Genomic DNA, 15,452 nt, shown 5'->3' with positions numbered 1-15,452 from the left:
GCGCAAATTCCTTTTTTAAGGACGGATGACCTCTGAAACATTGGAAAATTACAGAAAATCCAGTTGACTCAAAATACATGTCTAGTTGGGTTAAAAGGAGATAATCTAAAAAGGAAATAATCTAAAAAGGAAAAAATACTGATGTAAATGTGTGGTGTCCTCCCAACATTCTAGCATCAATGGAAGTAGTTTCAGGAGAGACTATATCAGTCACAGGTCAGGATAGTACACAGAGCCAATACACACGTGGATTGAGTCATTATTAAGTGACAAAGAGTTTTTTCACTGACGGTGTCTAACTGCAGTGCAAAATCCTTCTAATTGAAAAGGGTGATGGTGTTTGCCAACACGGAAAAGCCCGCCCCATTTAGTAGAAAGTGATGGCAACAACATTGCTAAGAAACGCAGCTTCGTTTCTGTGAATTGTGAACCATAAATCTGCCTGTCATGAGACAGTCAGCCAGCTCCACGTGAAGGAGGTCTAGATGTGGTGCACCGGAGATCCCCACATAAATCACTTTGGATATTGGATATACACTTTGGATCATACATGCGTTACGGCAGAACAAGCAAAAAAAGCCAACAAAAGCTAGCATTAGCAGAGGGCTATAATGCATGTGGTAGCTGGAGAGCCATTACTGTTATTTATTATCCTCGTGGACTGACTTCAGTAGTTAGCGCGTTTCCCAGCATGATATAACTATTGGGCAAGAATAGATTGTCAACGTCCGTGGGTGGTAAGACGGAGCCTTAAGGCACTGCACAAGGAGCCCTCGCTACCAATGCTAACAGGGGCTAGCACATGCTAACTGCTGTCAGTCACACTGGAGTCACTCGATTCAAGAGGCACCAGGGCCAAGGCTGTTTACTTCAGAAGAGTACTTTTACAAGCAATCACGTGGCAGGATATGAGTCATACAACGCAATCACAGCTTTCATTCTGCAGGAACGCAAAGACAGTAATAAGGTAGAATAACTTGTGGAAATTCCAACAAGTTAACCTTACCAGCTGCTCCTGAGTTGTCAGGGCTTCCGCCATCTTGAAGCCTCCGCAACGTCGCAGCGGGCGCGCCCACTACACTTCACTCCCGCCCCTCACACACGGACCCTACTGGCCCCACACCGCCACGGTTTTCCATGAATTTGGATTTAACTACATACATAACGCTACCAAGAAAACTATAGCGACAGGCTACATCATAGTCCACGTATTTCAACTCTCATACTGTCGGTTCCTCATTGGGTTGCGCCTCTCATATCAGACGTGTCAAAAAACGATTCACGTTTGGTCATTGAACCCATTGTTTACATATATACTGTATTTTCTTCAGCCAAATTTGGGACCAAACTCAAACCTTGCCCCATGAAGTGGTCTCGACTGTGACAACCCGTGGCAACAATCATAATCAATGGCCAGAGCCGGTACTTTGGTCTAGGAGAATTTTTCCTACGAACTCTTTTCTCAGAAACACCTGGGCGGCGCTTCGCCTGGCGGACTTTTTCAACCGCCACTGTTTACATCCAGAACGTGATTTAAACTGTAATCATGTTTCGATTAAGTTGTTCTAAGTTATTTGACAACTTGATATGAGAATTTGTTGTGTAATTAGATGAAACAGTGTCATGGGAACGGCTTTGTGTAGCTGATCAACAACATTTTATTTAAAGTTATCTTGCGTTTGTCCTAAACATTATCCTAATATGAGCACTGTTCCTAACCCCAAAAAGAAAAACTACATGGGACGACACCATGTCAAGACAACCCGAAGGTAACGTTGTGTTTCATCAGACACTGAGACTGACTATTCTTCTGCAGTTCATATTTTAATTAAACTTGAGTTTCACCTTCAGGGCTGATGAGCCAAGAGACAACTGCAGTGTAGCAAGATTTAGTAACAAACCAGGCTCCATAACCAAGGATAGCGTTATGGTGAGTGTTGCTATTTTAGCCAAAACATATAGTTGTGTTGTCACTATCTCTCATAAACATTGTTTTAGGAAGGAGGAGCAGGACCCAAAGTTGGAGAATACTCCTTGGCTCTTGATGAAGAGTTGTTGCAGGTGCTTGATGCTGCTGATGCATTGAACCCTTCAAACGCTATACACATTGACAATGTAGCTTCTATTATACATATAAAAAGCAATTCAACAATTTCAAAGAATCAAAATATGGTATTAAGAAGTAATGCCATTAGCTCCTGTGCTGCTCCGCCAGCAAACTATGTAACGTTATCCACAAAAGGAGCCAACATCCCAACTAGAGTTTGTGATAACACCGATCGCCAGAAGCCTGGCTGGAGAGAAGACTGCATAGATCTTGCGCAGCGACTACTTTTCAATGAAGACAGAGAGGAATCTCCCCAGTCTCCCTCAAGTTACACTGTGACAGGGAAAGAAAAACCTGTGCTGCCAAAAGATATTACTAGGTAAGCTTTTTGCCATGCGTTACTTTTTATTTTTACTGTGACACTTAATTAAATGCCCTTCAATTACAGTACACAAAATCAATCTTCAAGAAGACATCAGTTATCTCAGTGTGTAGATAAAGATAAAAATGGAGAACAATTGAATGCTTCCAGAGATTACATATTGTTTAGTCCTACTCGATTGGTGGAGGCTAGAAAGCGGGCCAAACAACAGCAGTCATTACAGAATTGTTCTGCCTCAGTGCTCACAGTTCCCTCTGGATTAGATGCCACCACTCTCAATAACACTTTAATCCAACCAGGTGTGTTCATCACTATTGTATATTGTTTGTATACTTGTACACACTCCTATGTGTGTGCTTTTTGATTTCAGGCATTGTTATATGTGCTCCTGAAGAGCAGGCTGAGAAGCTGCTGTTGTCCAGTTGGGGTTTACCTAAAGCTGTTCTGGATCGTTACTATAAACTTGGAGTGACTCACATGTTTGAATGGCAGGCTCAGTGTCTAGCAGTTGGCCATGTTCTACAAGGAGGAAATTTAGTTTACTCTGGTAAGGTTACCAGTCTTAAATTATTCTGGCATTTAACCAATTCGTTTGCATTTTTTGACCCTTACAGCTCCCACTAGTGCTGGAAAAACACTAGTATCAGAACTACTCATGTTAAAGCGTGTACTTGAGACAAAAAGAAAGGCCCTTTTTATTTTGCCTTTTGTCTCTGTGGCCAAAGAAAAAATGCATTACCTTCAGGTAAGAACAATAAGAAGTTCATACAACATTAAATAAAAGTACTAAAAGTTTGATTATTGTTATTAGAATGTGTTTGAAGAAGCGGGTGTTCGTGTGGAGGGATACATGGGCAGCACTTCTGCTGCAGGAGGGTTTTCAGCTCTGGATGTTGCCGTTTGTACAATAGAGAAGGCTAATTCTCTCATCAACAAACTTATTGAAGAAAATAGTATGGGGTTGTTGGGTAATTGTTATCAATAGATTATTTTTACATAAGTGTTGTGTACCAAGACACTGATGCCTGTTTTCTCTAGGTATGGTGGTGGTTGACGAGTTGCATATGGTTGGCGATTCTGGAAGGGGGTATCTGCTAGAGCTTCTCTTAACAAAAATCCTATACCTTTCACAAAAAAAAAACATAACAGGGTCTGTACAAATGCATCTTATGCTGCCTGGCTATACATGAATCATTGTGAGAAAACCTGTGCTGTTCTAGATCACGTTCTGAGGGTGTACAGATTGTTGGTATGAGTGCCACGCTACCAAACCTCTCCCTTTTGGCCAAATGGCTTGGAGCAGAGCTTTATCAAACAGACCATCGGCCTGTACCACTTCAGGAGCATCTAAAGATTGGAAGCAATATTTACAACAAGAGCCTTACTGTCATTCGCCAGTTTACACCTGCAATGCGTATTAAAGTAAAACCCGAGCTTGAACTTTTGAATCACATTGTAATGTCCAAATGAAACTGATGGCATGATGTTTTCTACTTAAGGGGGATGATGACCATATTATAAGCCTGTGTTATGAGACGGTGAACGAGGGCCACTCTGTGCTGCTTTTCTGCCCTTCAAAGAATTGGTGTGAGAAACTTGCTGATGGCATTGCTAGGGAGTTTTATAATCTTCAACATAAAAGTAGGTGAAAATCATACGGTGTATATATGTAGCAATTGCTTTAAAACTAATGTGCCACTATGTATACTTCTTTGCAAACTGCTTTGGACGTCACATAGAAAATAGAAATAATGTGGACTGGATTGCATCCTGGATATTTTGCATTAAGTGAAGGCTGCATCAAATGTAATTTGATCATCATTTTTAAGGAGCTACATGCATCACACAAATCTCTTTTCTCTCTCTTTTCTGTAGCACTATGAGATTTCCTTTTGTAAAGTGTAATACAATTAAAATGTATCATTATTATTAATAATGATAATACTAATTATTCTTATTACTGTTAATATAACAATTATTAATAATAGTGCAATGTAATAAATCTTATACAACCCTTATAAATGAGCACTCTCCTCTTTTCAGAAACTCACTGTGGAGCAGATCCTCAGCCTGTGACCCTCGTTAGAGAAGGGTTAGAGGAAGTAGTTGCCCAGCTAAATCGAACTCCTGCCGGCTTGGACCCTATTCTCAAGCGCACTGTCCCTTGGGGAGTTGGCTTCCACCATGCGGGTAGAAAAACAATACTATCCACTTATCCAAATTATTTAAGTATTACAAAACTACCTACAATGCTTCCATACTTGTACTTATAGGCCTCACATTTGATGAGCGAGATGTTTTAGAAGGAGCATTTCGTCAAAGTATTGTGAGGGTCCTGGCTGCTACTTCTACACTCTCTTCTGGGGTGAATCTTCCTGCCAGAAGAGTCATCATACGAACTCCTACGTTCAATGGACACCTACTGGACCCTCTCACATATAAGCAGATGGCCGGGAGAGCTGGGAGGAAAGGAGTAGACACAACAGGTAAAGTTATGGTAAAGTCATTTTGGTGATTATTTAGGATTAATTTGTATTTCTTTCCAGGCGAAAGTGTGTTGGTATGTAAAGAAGCAGAGCGACAGAAAGGCATAACTCTCCTCAAAGGCAATCTTCAACCTATCAGCAGCTGCCTAGGAAAGAGGGAGGGAGAGGGTGTCACCACCAGTATGCTGCGGGCCATCCTAGAGGTATGGAAGTAGTAACTATATCAATACATCAGTAAGAAATAATGTACCTTGACTTCATGAAACACATGTGTTTAACTCTAGATAATTGTTGGAGGTGTAGCCAGTAAACCACAAGATGTCCGCTTGTATGCTTCATGTACGCTCCTGGCTGCTACCTTGAAATGCGAGGGGCGACCAGCAAATGAAGAGACCAATAAGGGGGCAATTGAGGCCTGCGTTGAATGGCTCATGGACAATGAATTCATAACTATCCAAAAAGAAGAAGAAGGTGTTCATAATCCCTTTTTAGAGATAATTATTCAAATTTAAGTAGCGCTAGATGATATACTTACAGTTGTATTGTGTTTGCTTACTAAGAGGAGCGGTACTGTCCGACTCAACTTGGTGCTGCCACCCTATCTTCATCTCTCTCACCTCCAGAGGCTTTGGGAATATTTGCAGATCTCCAGCGAGCTATGAAAGGCTTTGTGTTGGAAAATGACTTGCATATTTTGTATTTGGTACACATTCAAGTGCTTCTTTAATTTTTCCCTTCATCAAACTAGAAATATGTGATGTGACCCGACTGTATCTCAATTTCTCAACAGATTACTCCACTGTATGCAGAATGGACTACCATAGACTGGTATCAGTTTTTCTGTCTGTGGGAGCAACTGTCATCTTCAATGAAAAGAGTTGCTGAGCTGGTTGGCATCCAGGAAGGCTTTCTCGCTCGGTCTGTCAGTGGAAAGCTTGTTGCCAAGACCGAGAAGCAGCGTAGGCAGATGGCTATACATAAACGGTAACGTATATTTTTCACCGCTGATTTGAGATGAAAGCTTTTAGGTTAGTACTGTTGTACTAGTTGTGCAACGAATTATAATTATTTTAATAGTTGACCATTTTTCAGATTAGTCGCATAGTCAAATTATTATTTCTATTGCACATTGAGATAAAAGAGAATATTTACAAATAAATTAAGAAAATCACAAAAATAATTGCCATTATCTTAAGCAATGAAACACATTTTGGCCAGAGTTTTAGAGTCTGTTGTCCAGATATTAATTTTATTTCAATGGTAAAAAAAAAAAGGAAGTCAACTAGTCGGAATTGTTCACATCAATTATTACTTATTAGCAATTCCAAAACCAATTATGCACTATAGCAGAATAAAATAAAATGAATTCTTTGCATTTTCATATAAAAGTACCTGACATTTACATCTTTTTTGTGTATTCCCTTGTTGTCAGATTTTTTACCACTCTTGTTCTACATGATCTTGTGAATGAGGTTCCTCTGGGAACAGTGGCATCTAAATACAACTGCAATCGTGGACAGTTGCAGTCTCTGCAACAGTCTGCTTCCACATACGCAGGTACACAAATCTTGGAAAAATATTAATATTAAAATTGATGACATGACTGCCTGCCCCAACTCATCTGTGCTTTTTTCAGGTATGGTGACAGTTTTTTGCAAGCGTTTGGGTTGGCACAACTTGGAGCTGCTGCTGTCCCAGTATCAGACACGACTGAGCTTTGGAGTCCAAAGGGAGCTGATTGACTTGGTCCGGGTTTTATTATTGAATGCAACTAGAGCCAGAGCCCTTTATGCACAAGGTCTCTGCACTGTTGCTGAGCTGGCCAGAGCCACGGTAGAGAATGTAGAGAAAGCACTGAGGAATGCTGTTCCATTTAAGAGGTATGTACACGACATGCTCGTCTGAGATTAATGTTTGCTGGATATTAGACATAAAACGTTCAGAATAATTACAATTATTGCTGATGAGTTATGAGTTGCTACACAGTGACAGACAGAACAGTTACACATTGAATTATACAATAAATAGGCTTTACCATTGTATAATTTAGCGCTTAGTTCTACCGTTCTATTTCTTTTTCTAAAGCACACTTTGTTATATTGTGTAAAAGTGGATGTTTCCGTGCATTTGTAGCTCTAAACGTGCAGTGGACGAGAGTGAGGTTGAGGCTGCAGAGAGGAGAAGTTTGCGGTGTGTCTGGGTGACCGGTGGACGGGCCTTGACTGAACAGGAAGCTGCCGTAGAGATCATCTCTGAGGCACAGGTGCTGCTTCAGGAAGACCTGGCACAGTTAGGAATACAATGGGACCCTTCAATACGTCCTCCTGTAGCTCCTAACAACAAGGGCAGCAACGACTCCTCGGACAGTTCCTCTGAATCTCTAATCAACTCATGTGAAGTTAATGTAAATAACTCTAAAGCACACTGCAGCAAACCACCTAATGAAGCAAGGTTTAATAAAAATACTGAGACAAAAAGAGACAATAACAGTGGAAAACCAACTGCGACAAAGGAAATGGTAAAAGATGTTGCAACAGGTTTCGAAAAAGTAGAGGAGAATACAATTGAAAAACACACTGTATTAGAAAAAGAAAAAAAAACGGCTACGCCAAAGACACAACACGTACCTGAAAGAAGCCTGACACAAGAATTATCGGAAATTGTCTCAAGTCCGTCCATTCAAGCTGTGCCCAAAGTCATTCAACTACCATCTTCACCTATGCCCCCACCCCGTTTCAGATCATTGGGATCTAGATCTGAACAAATGGGTTTTGGGGGGACATCCACAAGCGATGGACCTAGAGGTAATGGGCAGTCACCTGTTCGACCAGGAAAACTTCAACACGCCATGGTTTTAAGCAAAGTCCTCAACTCAATACAAACTAAAGATAAGTTCCTGAAGAAACCAAACGATGCCGATTCTACTACGGTTCCAAGTACACCGAACTCTGTCATTACTGCTCAAGAAGCCAAGCAAGAAAACGCAAATGAAGACATGCAAGACGCTCCGATTTCTGAGTCGCCTGGATCGGTTCCACTGTTCTCCCCAGAGGCAAAGAGACAAAGATTAGCAAGCGAGGAGAGGTTTTCATCCCCAGAGCTTTATGCAGATCAAGTAGAGGCGGTGAAAAGATGCGACGAGAGCTTCGGGGACAGCTTTGACTTGGACACACAAACTGAAAGGATCATGGCACAGCAGATCCAGCAACACAGGACTGAGAAGGTCAAAGGTGGGTCTGAACCGGTAGAAGGAGACGAGGTGGAAGAGGATTTAGCAATTGTAGAGGGACAAAATGAAGCTGGGATAGGACTTATTGCTACAGACAAAAAAGAAGCAGGATTTGCCACTTCCCTCACAGATAGCCAGATGGAACTCATCCTTGACACCAGCGATCAGGTTAGTAAAAGTACAGCTTTGGGGGGGAAATGTCTTACCTGCTGAGGCTTGTTTTGAATTTAAGATTAGTCTATTACCATAACTTAAAAGGAAATATCAATCCAATATAAAGAGGCATTTTAAATCAAGCTCAACATGTAAAGTAGGGTATGAAATGTAAAGATATAGTTGTGATTGCCATCCTTACTCTGAAATGTACCGTAATTTTCGCACTATAAGGCACATTTAAAAGCCTTTTAATTTACTCAAAAAACGACAGTGCTCCTTATAATCCAGTGCGCCATATATATGGATTAATCCCGGTTGTGTCTACTCACCTCAAAGCGATTTTGTGTGGTACTTGTTTTGTTTCGCTTAATGCGCCTTATAGTCCAGTGCGCCTTTTATGTATGAAAAAATTATTGAAAATAGACCGTGTGCCTTATAATCCAGTGTGTCCTGTAGTGCTGAAAATATGGAATGTGTAAAAAGCAAACATGTCTTTTAATTATCTTTGTCACTTTTCCACAGATCTCTCCAGCAAACAATGTGGCTGATAATCAAATGGAAACCAGTTTAATGGAAGATCTGAACGTGGGTAGAGACCCGCCCACATCAGACAGCCCTAATAGCAGCAGCTTTATATTTGACAGTTTATATGATAGTTCACTTCTGGCATGCTTGAGTCCGAATAACGAGACAAACCAATCAGATGATGAAAAGGAGGAAAGAGCTGAACAAGGTTGTCCACTACCATCGACACAGGAGCGACGGCACAGTGAGGTCTTGGCCAATCAGGAAGCAGAGAGGCAGGAAGCTGTCCAGTGGGGTGAATCCTCTTTTAATCTTTCAGAGTGGGGAGACTCACTATTAGTCGGTGAGCACTTCTTGGAACGGCAGAGTCAACTTCGTCAACATGAAAAGGCTAAATTACCAAATCCTGGCAAACCGTCTGATTTTCTACAAAACACAACTGAAAACGAAGATGAAAATACTCTTAGAAGACAAGGAGACAAGAAAAAACAAGAACATGTGGTTACAGGACGACCCAACGTGGAGTCAGAACACAGTAACGTTAATGCTTTGCTAGAACAACCCCAGCAGCAATCTGACAATAATCCTTTCTGCAGTCCTGGTGTCCAAGAGATCTTTGACCGTTGGCCTAGTATGACAGAACAGACTTTGAAGAAAACAACAGCTTCTCATACAGTCACAGCAGCTTCTCGGAATCCTCCAATTACGTCCGAGCTTGTCACTGAGAGAAAAGACACAGCTGTTGATCTGGTTCCTCCTACTCAGCAAACGGCGCCTGTCACGCCACGAGTCAAACTGACCACGTCTTCTGTGCATTCGCCCCGTACTTCTCAGCCACTCGATCAATCAACTCCCACAAATTTGTTTCAGATCAAAACAAAAGTCTCTAAACGTCTCCCGTCTCACACAGAAGCTGTCAGAAAACCTAAAACGGCCATTATTCATAAACAAGAAACGATTGTACTTGAACCTGAACCTCAGAATGGCTCTGCGTCATCCTCACAACAGCCAAAGTCTCCCTCTGAAAACTGTGAGATTGACGAAGGATTTAGCCTGCAATTGTCACAGGATGTTAGATCAACTTCAAGTAATCCCGAAGCATTCTCCATTATTGATGTTGCAAGTGACAAGCGTCTCTTTGATACATTTATAGACGAATGGAAAACAAAAGGGCGATTCTCTCTGGCTTTGGCTTGTGAGAAGAGAGCAGACAGACTGGAGCAGCTTGAAATGGGAATAGGAGCCCGGCATAAAAGAGGTAATACTGGCTTACACGTGTGCTAATAGAAAACATACAAAGGTATGACCAGATATCCTTCTAATTCATTGTTTATTCAAATGGGTTATTTAACGTTTTAAAGTGTGTATGACAGTTTTTTACGATTTTCTAATTTTGCATTTATTTGATGTATTTATTCCTGTTGTACATATAAATTATAGTTTTACACCAATTGAGTAGGTGTTTGTGGAGAAAACGTCAAATTCTGTTGAATTCTAGAGATACTAATTCCAGTCAAAGTTTATGCATGACTTTCAAGAAACAACTTTCTTGAGCCTCATTTGAGTCTCAACATTAATTCAACAAAATAAAGTCGCTCTCATATATTTTTATTTGTCATATAAAAAATATTGACATTAGATGAGTTTTGGCCCCGTGTTCTGGGTCCTAGTCTGATGTCATCAATTACAAACAGCAAGTGAAATTATAAACCTAAAACATGTGCTATTCTGTGATGATTTTTTATATTTTTTAGCAAAATTCTAAATATTTATCTTAACTGCAATTTAGTTCAATAGAAGTAGTCCAACCTGTCATAGGCACTTTGAATTCAAAGCCTAATTCTTATCATTTCTGAATGTTTTGTTCAATTCTTTAATTAATGTTCACCTTTTCTCTTTTTTATGTCATGCCTTTTTACTGTCATGCTTTGGGTTTTTCTATGCAGTGACATCAGCTCCTCATGAACCAAGTCACGCTAATGGTTTTCCAGTCAGAAACAGTGAAGGACACGTGCTAATGGGGCTGTCAGTCTGTTGGGGAGCCAGAGATGCATTCTACATATCACTTCAGAGAGAGCAGAGCCAAGGTAATTTCAACAAACACGCTGCAAACTTCGGGCTTCAGATTGCAGAGGCTAAACGGTTTACACAAGTCCTCTAAAAGCCTGTATGGATTTACTATAGAGAACATGTAATGCAGGTACTCCAACATGTTTTTTTCTGCCTATATATGTATTTGTTTATTTGATTTCCCTCAGCAACAGTACAGTATCCTTAACATGTTTCACTCTCAATGTTGTATTTCTTTTGTGTGCCAGGCCTCAGCTCTAGTTTGGCTCCTCCTGCTCTGGATGAGGCGTTGACGGTCAGTGAGAGACTGGAGCAAGTGAAGCTCTGTCTCGAAATGGCATCCAATGGTTCAAGAAGACGTACTGCAATAGTGTATGATGTCATCGAGGTGTACAAAACTCTCATACTGAGTTGTGGCGTAAGCGTGGAGATGAACTGCGAAGACCCCAAGGTGAAAAAACAGGAATGTAGTATTGGATGAGTCCGAAAGATCAAATTAGTGCTCTAACAAATGCAGTGTATCTATAGGTCGCATGTTGGCTGCTCGACCCAGGCAGTGAAGAAAGAATCCTACACAATATGGTGACAGTCTATAGCCCCGAAGAGCTCCCTCTGCTGGAAGGACTTGGAAGTGCACATACATACTGTCCCCGCGTCAGGGCATCGACTGAGTGTGTGCTCCTTCATGCTGTCATGAACCACCTCACTGGGTTGCTGGAGAAAGATGGCATGCTTGGTGTGTACAGGAATTACTCTTACACGTTTTATTTAAGAAAATTAAGTAATCTTTTTTTTTTTTTTTTTAATACCAGACTTTTTCGCAAGGGTCGAGATGCCATCGCAAGTTTGTCTGGCTTTGTTGGAATTAAATGGACTGGGGTTCAGTGTAGAAGAGTGTGAAAGACAAAAACACGTCATGCAAGCCAAACTCGCAGCTCTTGAATCACAGGCATACAATCTGGCTGGGCATAGCTTCTCTTTAACAAGCATTGATGACATAGCACAGGTTAGACCAGCAAACCAATTTTCTAAATCTTAAAAAATGTTCCATTTCATTGTTTTTATTATTTCAGGTGTTGTATTTTGAACTCCACCTGCCTCCTAATGGTGATATTGTGGGCTCAAAAACTAAGAAGACTCTTGGCTACACCAGAAGAGGGGGCAAAGTGCGACTTGGGAAGCAGTTTAGCACCACCAAGGTACAATTAGATGTAGAACAATAAATTGGTTGGCCATTTTATCGGGTTGATATGCACTTTTTAGCGTATTGGCTACTGGCCCTAAATCTCCTGCTCAGCCCGATATTTTTTGGACGATTTGTTGCCTAAAGAATCAGAATAAAGCTTTATTTGAATACTTTTGATACTTAAGTACAAAGAGGGAACTGCAAAATATATGATATGATTACACTGCGCTCTTGTAGGTTTGTGGAAGGAGTATATTGGACTGTGGGTAAGTTTATAGTGAATTTAAATTGCATAATTTGGAGAAAATGGCCCAAAATATAAATATTAATTTAAAGTCGTATCGCCATTAAAAAATCTCTAGGTCAATCTCTAGGTACAAGCACTAATAGTTGACATATATTGTTATTATTTTATTTTGAATGTAAATCATGTTTTGGGCAGGATGTTTTGGAGAAATTGTGCTCCCTGCATCCTTTACCTGGAATAATCCTTGAGTGGAGAAGAATCACAAACGCCTTGACCAAAGTGGTGTTTCCACTTCAGAGAGAGAAGCGGTACCACTCTGGCCTGGCTATGGACAGAATATATCCCCTTGCACAGACTCACACAGCCACTGGTAAAATGTACTATTCAGATACTATAATAGCTCCAACCTTTTATTTTAATGATTTGATTTTTCTGTTGCAGGTAGAGTGAGTTTCACTGAGCCCAACATACAAAATGTCCCAAAAGACTTTGAGATTTATATGCCCACTGTTGTGGGTGAAAGCCCACCTTCACAAGAAAAATGCCATTTAATCACCAAATCTGGGCAAGTTGAATGATTAATCATGGTGTGACCATTAAATTTAACATGTGTATTCAATACAAAATTAAATAATGATGTCTTTCTTCAAAGGAAAAAGAGATGTTCTGTTGCACCTCCTGTGGCAGACAGTAATGCAGAAAAAGGACTGGCGTTTTCAGTCAGCATGAGACATGCTTTTGTGCCCTTTACAGGTAAAAACATTTGAAACTGGTTTATTTTCACTGGTTACTTTGACTTACATTGTAAATACTCTAGGTGGAATGATATTAGCAGCTGATTATTCCCAGTTGGAGTTGAGAGTTTTGGCTCACCTTTCAAAGGATAATCGACTTCTTCAGGTTGGATAATCGCTCATAAAATAAATAATACTTTAATAATTATACACATTTTCCTGTGACAGGTTCTTAATGGAGGGGCAGATGTCTTTCGCTGCATTGCTGCCGAATGGAAAAGTGTTGATCCTGAAAGTGTAAATGACAACTTGAGACAACAGGCAAAGCAGGTGAACAACTATTGAATTCTAATATTTTACTCCAGCAATATTCAATTTGAACAACTGCAAAGGTTTTTTCCTTTTGATTTTTTTGTTAAGATTTGCTATGGCATTATTTATGGAATGGGGGCAAAGTCTTTGGGGGAGCAGATGGGAGTGGAGGAGGACGATGCAGCGTGCTACATTGAAAGCTTTAAATCCAGATACAAAGGTACCGTATACAGAATATAATTAAACAGTCAAAGTGCCTCTAGAATGACCCTCTTCATTTCCACATATCAGGGATTAATGCCTTTCTTAAGGAAACAGTGAAAAACTGTGTGAAGAATGGTTATGTTCAAACCCTGATGGGCCGCAGGAGATACCTGCCTGGAATCACAAATGCAAATGGACACGTCAAAGCACATGTAAGTGATATTATTTTTTTATTTACAGTGCAACAAATAAAAACATTACAAAGACCAAAACGACAAAAAATAAATGAAATCGTAACGCAGGATTATTAGGAGGGGTGTGTCACAATATGGGGACTAAACTGTGTACACAATGGGAACAAAAACTCCCATGACGTAAATCCTTTATGATGAAGTTAAGATCCAGGAAATTGCTGTAAGTCAAAGTAAAGCCAAGAAGCAGGGGAAAGCCTTGGTCAACCAAACTATTGGAATTGATTATTGTTTGATATCTTAGTGATTGAGTGCTCTTTGTCTCTAATTTGGAATGATGTAATTCACCCTCTATGAAAGGGGAGGCCAGAATTGTGCTGATGGTGTGATATTTTTACAATCATTCTGTTTGTAATCCTATACGAAAACACGTCACATGTTTCCACCTTCTTTTTTTTTCAGGCTGAGAGACAGGCAGTCAACACGACTGTTCAGGGTTCAGCTGCTGACATTGTTAAACTCGCCACGGTCAATATCCAGAAACAACTGAGGAAAAGCTACCCTACAGCTCCACTTTCCCACCAGCACGTCCCCTTGGGTAACGTCCGTAATAATAATCTATTGCTTCTTATAGTCAACAAAGCAAATTTAATCTCTACATAATTAAATTGTTCAGAAAAACAACAACGCAGGATCAACAAGTGTCAAAGACGAGGTGCATATCTTGTTCTACAACTGCATGATGAACTTATTTATGAAACTTCAGAAGAAAACCTTATACAGGTAAGGGACTATCCATATCAATGGTCAGAATATACTTTTGGTAAAGCATTTGGTAATGGTTCTCTCAATACTTTTTTCAGGTTGCTCATTCCGTCAAGCGAGGGATGGAGTCTGCAGTAAAACTATACGTAAAACTAAAAGCTAAAGTCAAAGTGGGACCAAGTTGGGGCAATCTACAAGATCTAGATATTTAATACTGTCTTATGTTTCTGTGTTGAGTTTGTGTGTATATAGGATGTGGAAATGGATTTTAAATTGAAGACGCTTATAATGAAATGTACATCTATTGTAACTAGACTATGAACTGTAAACAATAAGTTTGAAACATGTAATGATTGTCGTATGAACAATACAGTATGAAATGGAAATACACACAATACGCTATCCATGTAATTTAAAAGAATTTGAGTAATTACACAATTTTGAAGCTTTGCTGAGTAATAATAAATGTCTCACCAGATTCTCTCATGTCACCCTTTTAATTTTCACTTTAAACAAACTTTCATCTTCTAAAAGGGACCACGCACTTCTAAATGGTCTGTTTCTTTGACTGCATTATAGGATAAGTCACACCTCAAATAAATGGCCTAATCTTTATTTTGACTTTAGGATTATGTCAATAAATATTTGAATATAAAAATACGAGTCAAGCAGCTTTATTCTTTCAGACATCTTAATATCGCACATGACTGTGTTATTAAATTGTCAAATCCATTTTGGAGGTGTTTTCTGTGGGGAAAAAACTATTAGACATTTTAATCCTGAAATATGTATTTTGGTCCAAACCTTTCGACATTACCTTAACAAGTTTTGCATCTTTACATCAATGTAATTGCCTGCATTACTACCTTTTAGTTCATGACTGAACAAAGTGCACCACGAACCAATAGAACAAATACG

At 39.9% G+C, this 15,452-nt stretch overlaps 2 protein-coding genes across 2 annotated transcripts in view; one reads left to right on the top strand and one right to left on the bottom strand.

Annotated features, from left to right (window-relative positions):
- The window catches only part of ptpn9b (protein tyrosine phosphatase non-receptor type 9b), a 10,094-nt gene extending 8,958 nt beyond the window's left edge, over positions 1–1,136 (bottom strand). Inside the window, exon 1 of the mRNA XM_072463303.1 lies at positions 1,007–1,136. Coding sequence (XP_072319404.1) covers positions 1,007–1,039 — 33 coding nt within the window. The 5' untranslated portion in view covers positions 1,040–1,136. The remainder of the gene's footprint in view (positions 1–1,006) is intronic.
- An 870-nt stretch (positions 1,137–2,006) lies between these two features.
- polq (polymerase (DNA directed), theta) lies at positions 2,007–14,933 on the top strand. The gene is made up of 33 exons (XM_072463816.1): positions 2,007–2,426; positions 2,496–2,728; positions 2,800–2,976; positions 3,044–3,174; positions 3,241–3,397; positions 3,468–3,579; positions 3,650–3,851; positions 3,929–4,070; positions 4,473–4,619; positions 4,703–4,915; positions 4,976–5,118; positions 5,200–5,386; positions 5,476–5,618; positions 5,706–5,899; positions 6,348–6,472; positions 6,552–6,795; positions 7,049–8,312; positions 8,823–10,083; positions 10,772–10,912; positions 11,144–11,346; positions 11,424–11,631; positions 11,708–11,901; positions 11,969–12,094; positions 12,524–12,698; positions 12,770–12,893; positions 12,981–13,081; positions 13,146–13,228; positions 13,291–13,392; positions 13,483–13,594; positions 13,666–13,790; positions 14,232–14,367; positions 14,446–14,552; positions 14,633–14,933. Exons 1-33 carry the CDS (start codon positions 2,170–2,172, stop codon positions 14,744–14,746), a joined length of 7,383 nt encoding a protein of 2,460 aa, XP_072319917.1. The 5' UTR covers positions 2,007–2,169; the 3' UTR covers positions 14,747–14,933.
- Positions 14,934–15,452: the final 519 nt, after the last annotated feature.

This window comes from Eucyclogobius newberryi, unplaced genomic scaffold (assembly GCF_026437365.1).
Source record: "Eucyclogobius newberryi isolate DKJ021-1_F unplaced genomic scaffold, fEucNew1.0.hap1 SCAF_4, whole genome shotgun sequence".
Classification (NCBI taxonomy): domain Eukaryota; kingdom Metazoa; phylum Chordata; class Actinopteri; order Gobiiformes; family Gobiidae; genus Eucyclogobius; species Eucyclogobius newberryi.
The sequence above is the reverse complement of the archived record's forward strand: the minus strand, read 5'-3'. Positions and strand labels throughout refer to the sequence as shown.

Coding starts and splice junctions, on each gene's coding strand:
- polq (XM_072463816.1), top strand. CDS start 2,170: ATGGTATTAAGAAGTAATGCCATTAGCTCCTGTGCTGCTCCGCCAGCA. Junction 4,916..4,975: donor GAAAGGAGTAGACACAACAG/GTAAAGTTATGG, acceptor ATTTCTTTCCAG/GCGAAAGTGTGTTGGTATGT. Junction 12,699..12,769: donor ACAGACTCACACAGCCACTG/GTAAAATGTACT, acceptor TTTCTGTTGCAG/GTAGAGTGAGTTTCACTGAG.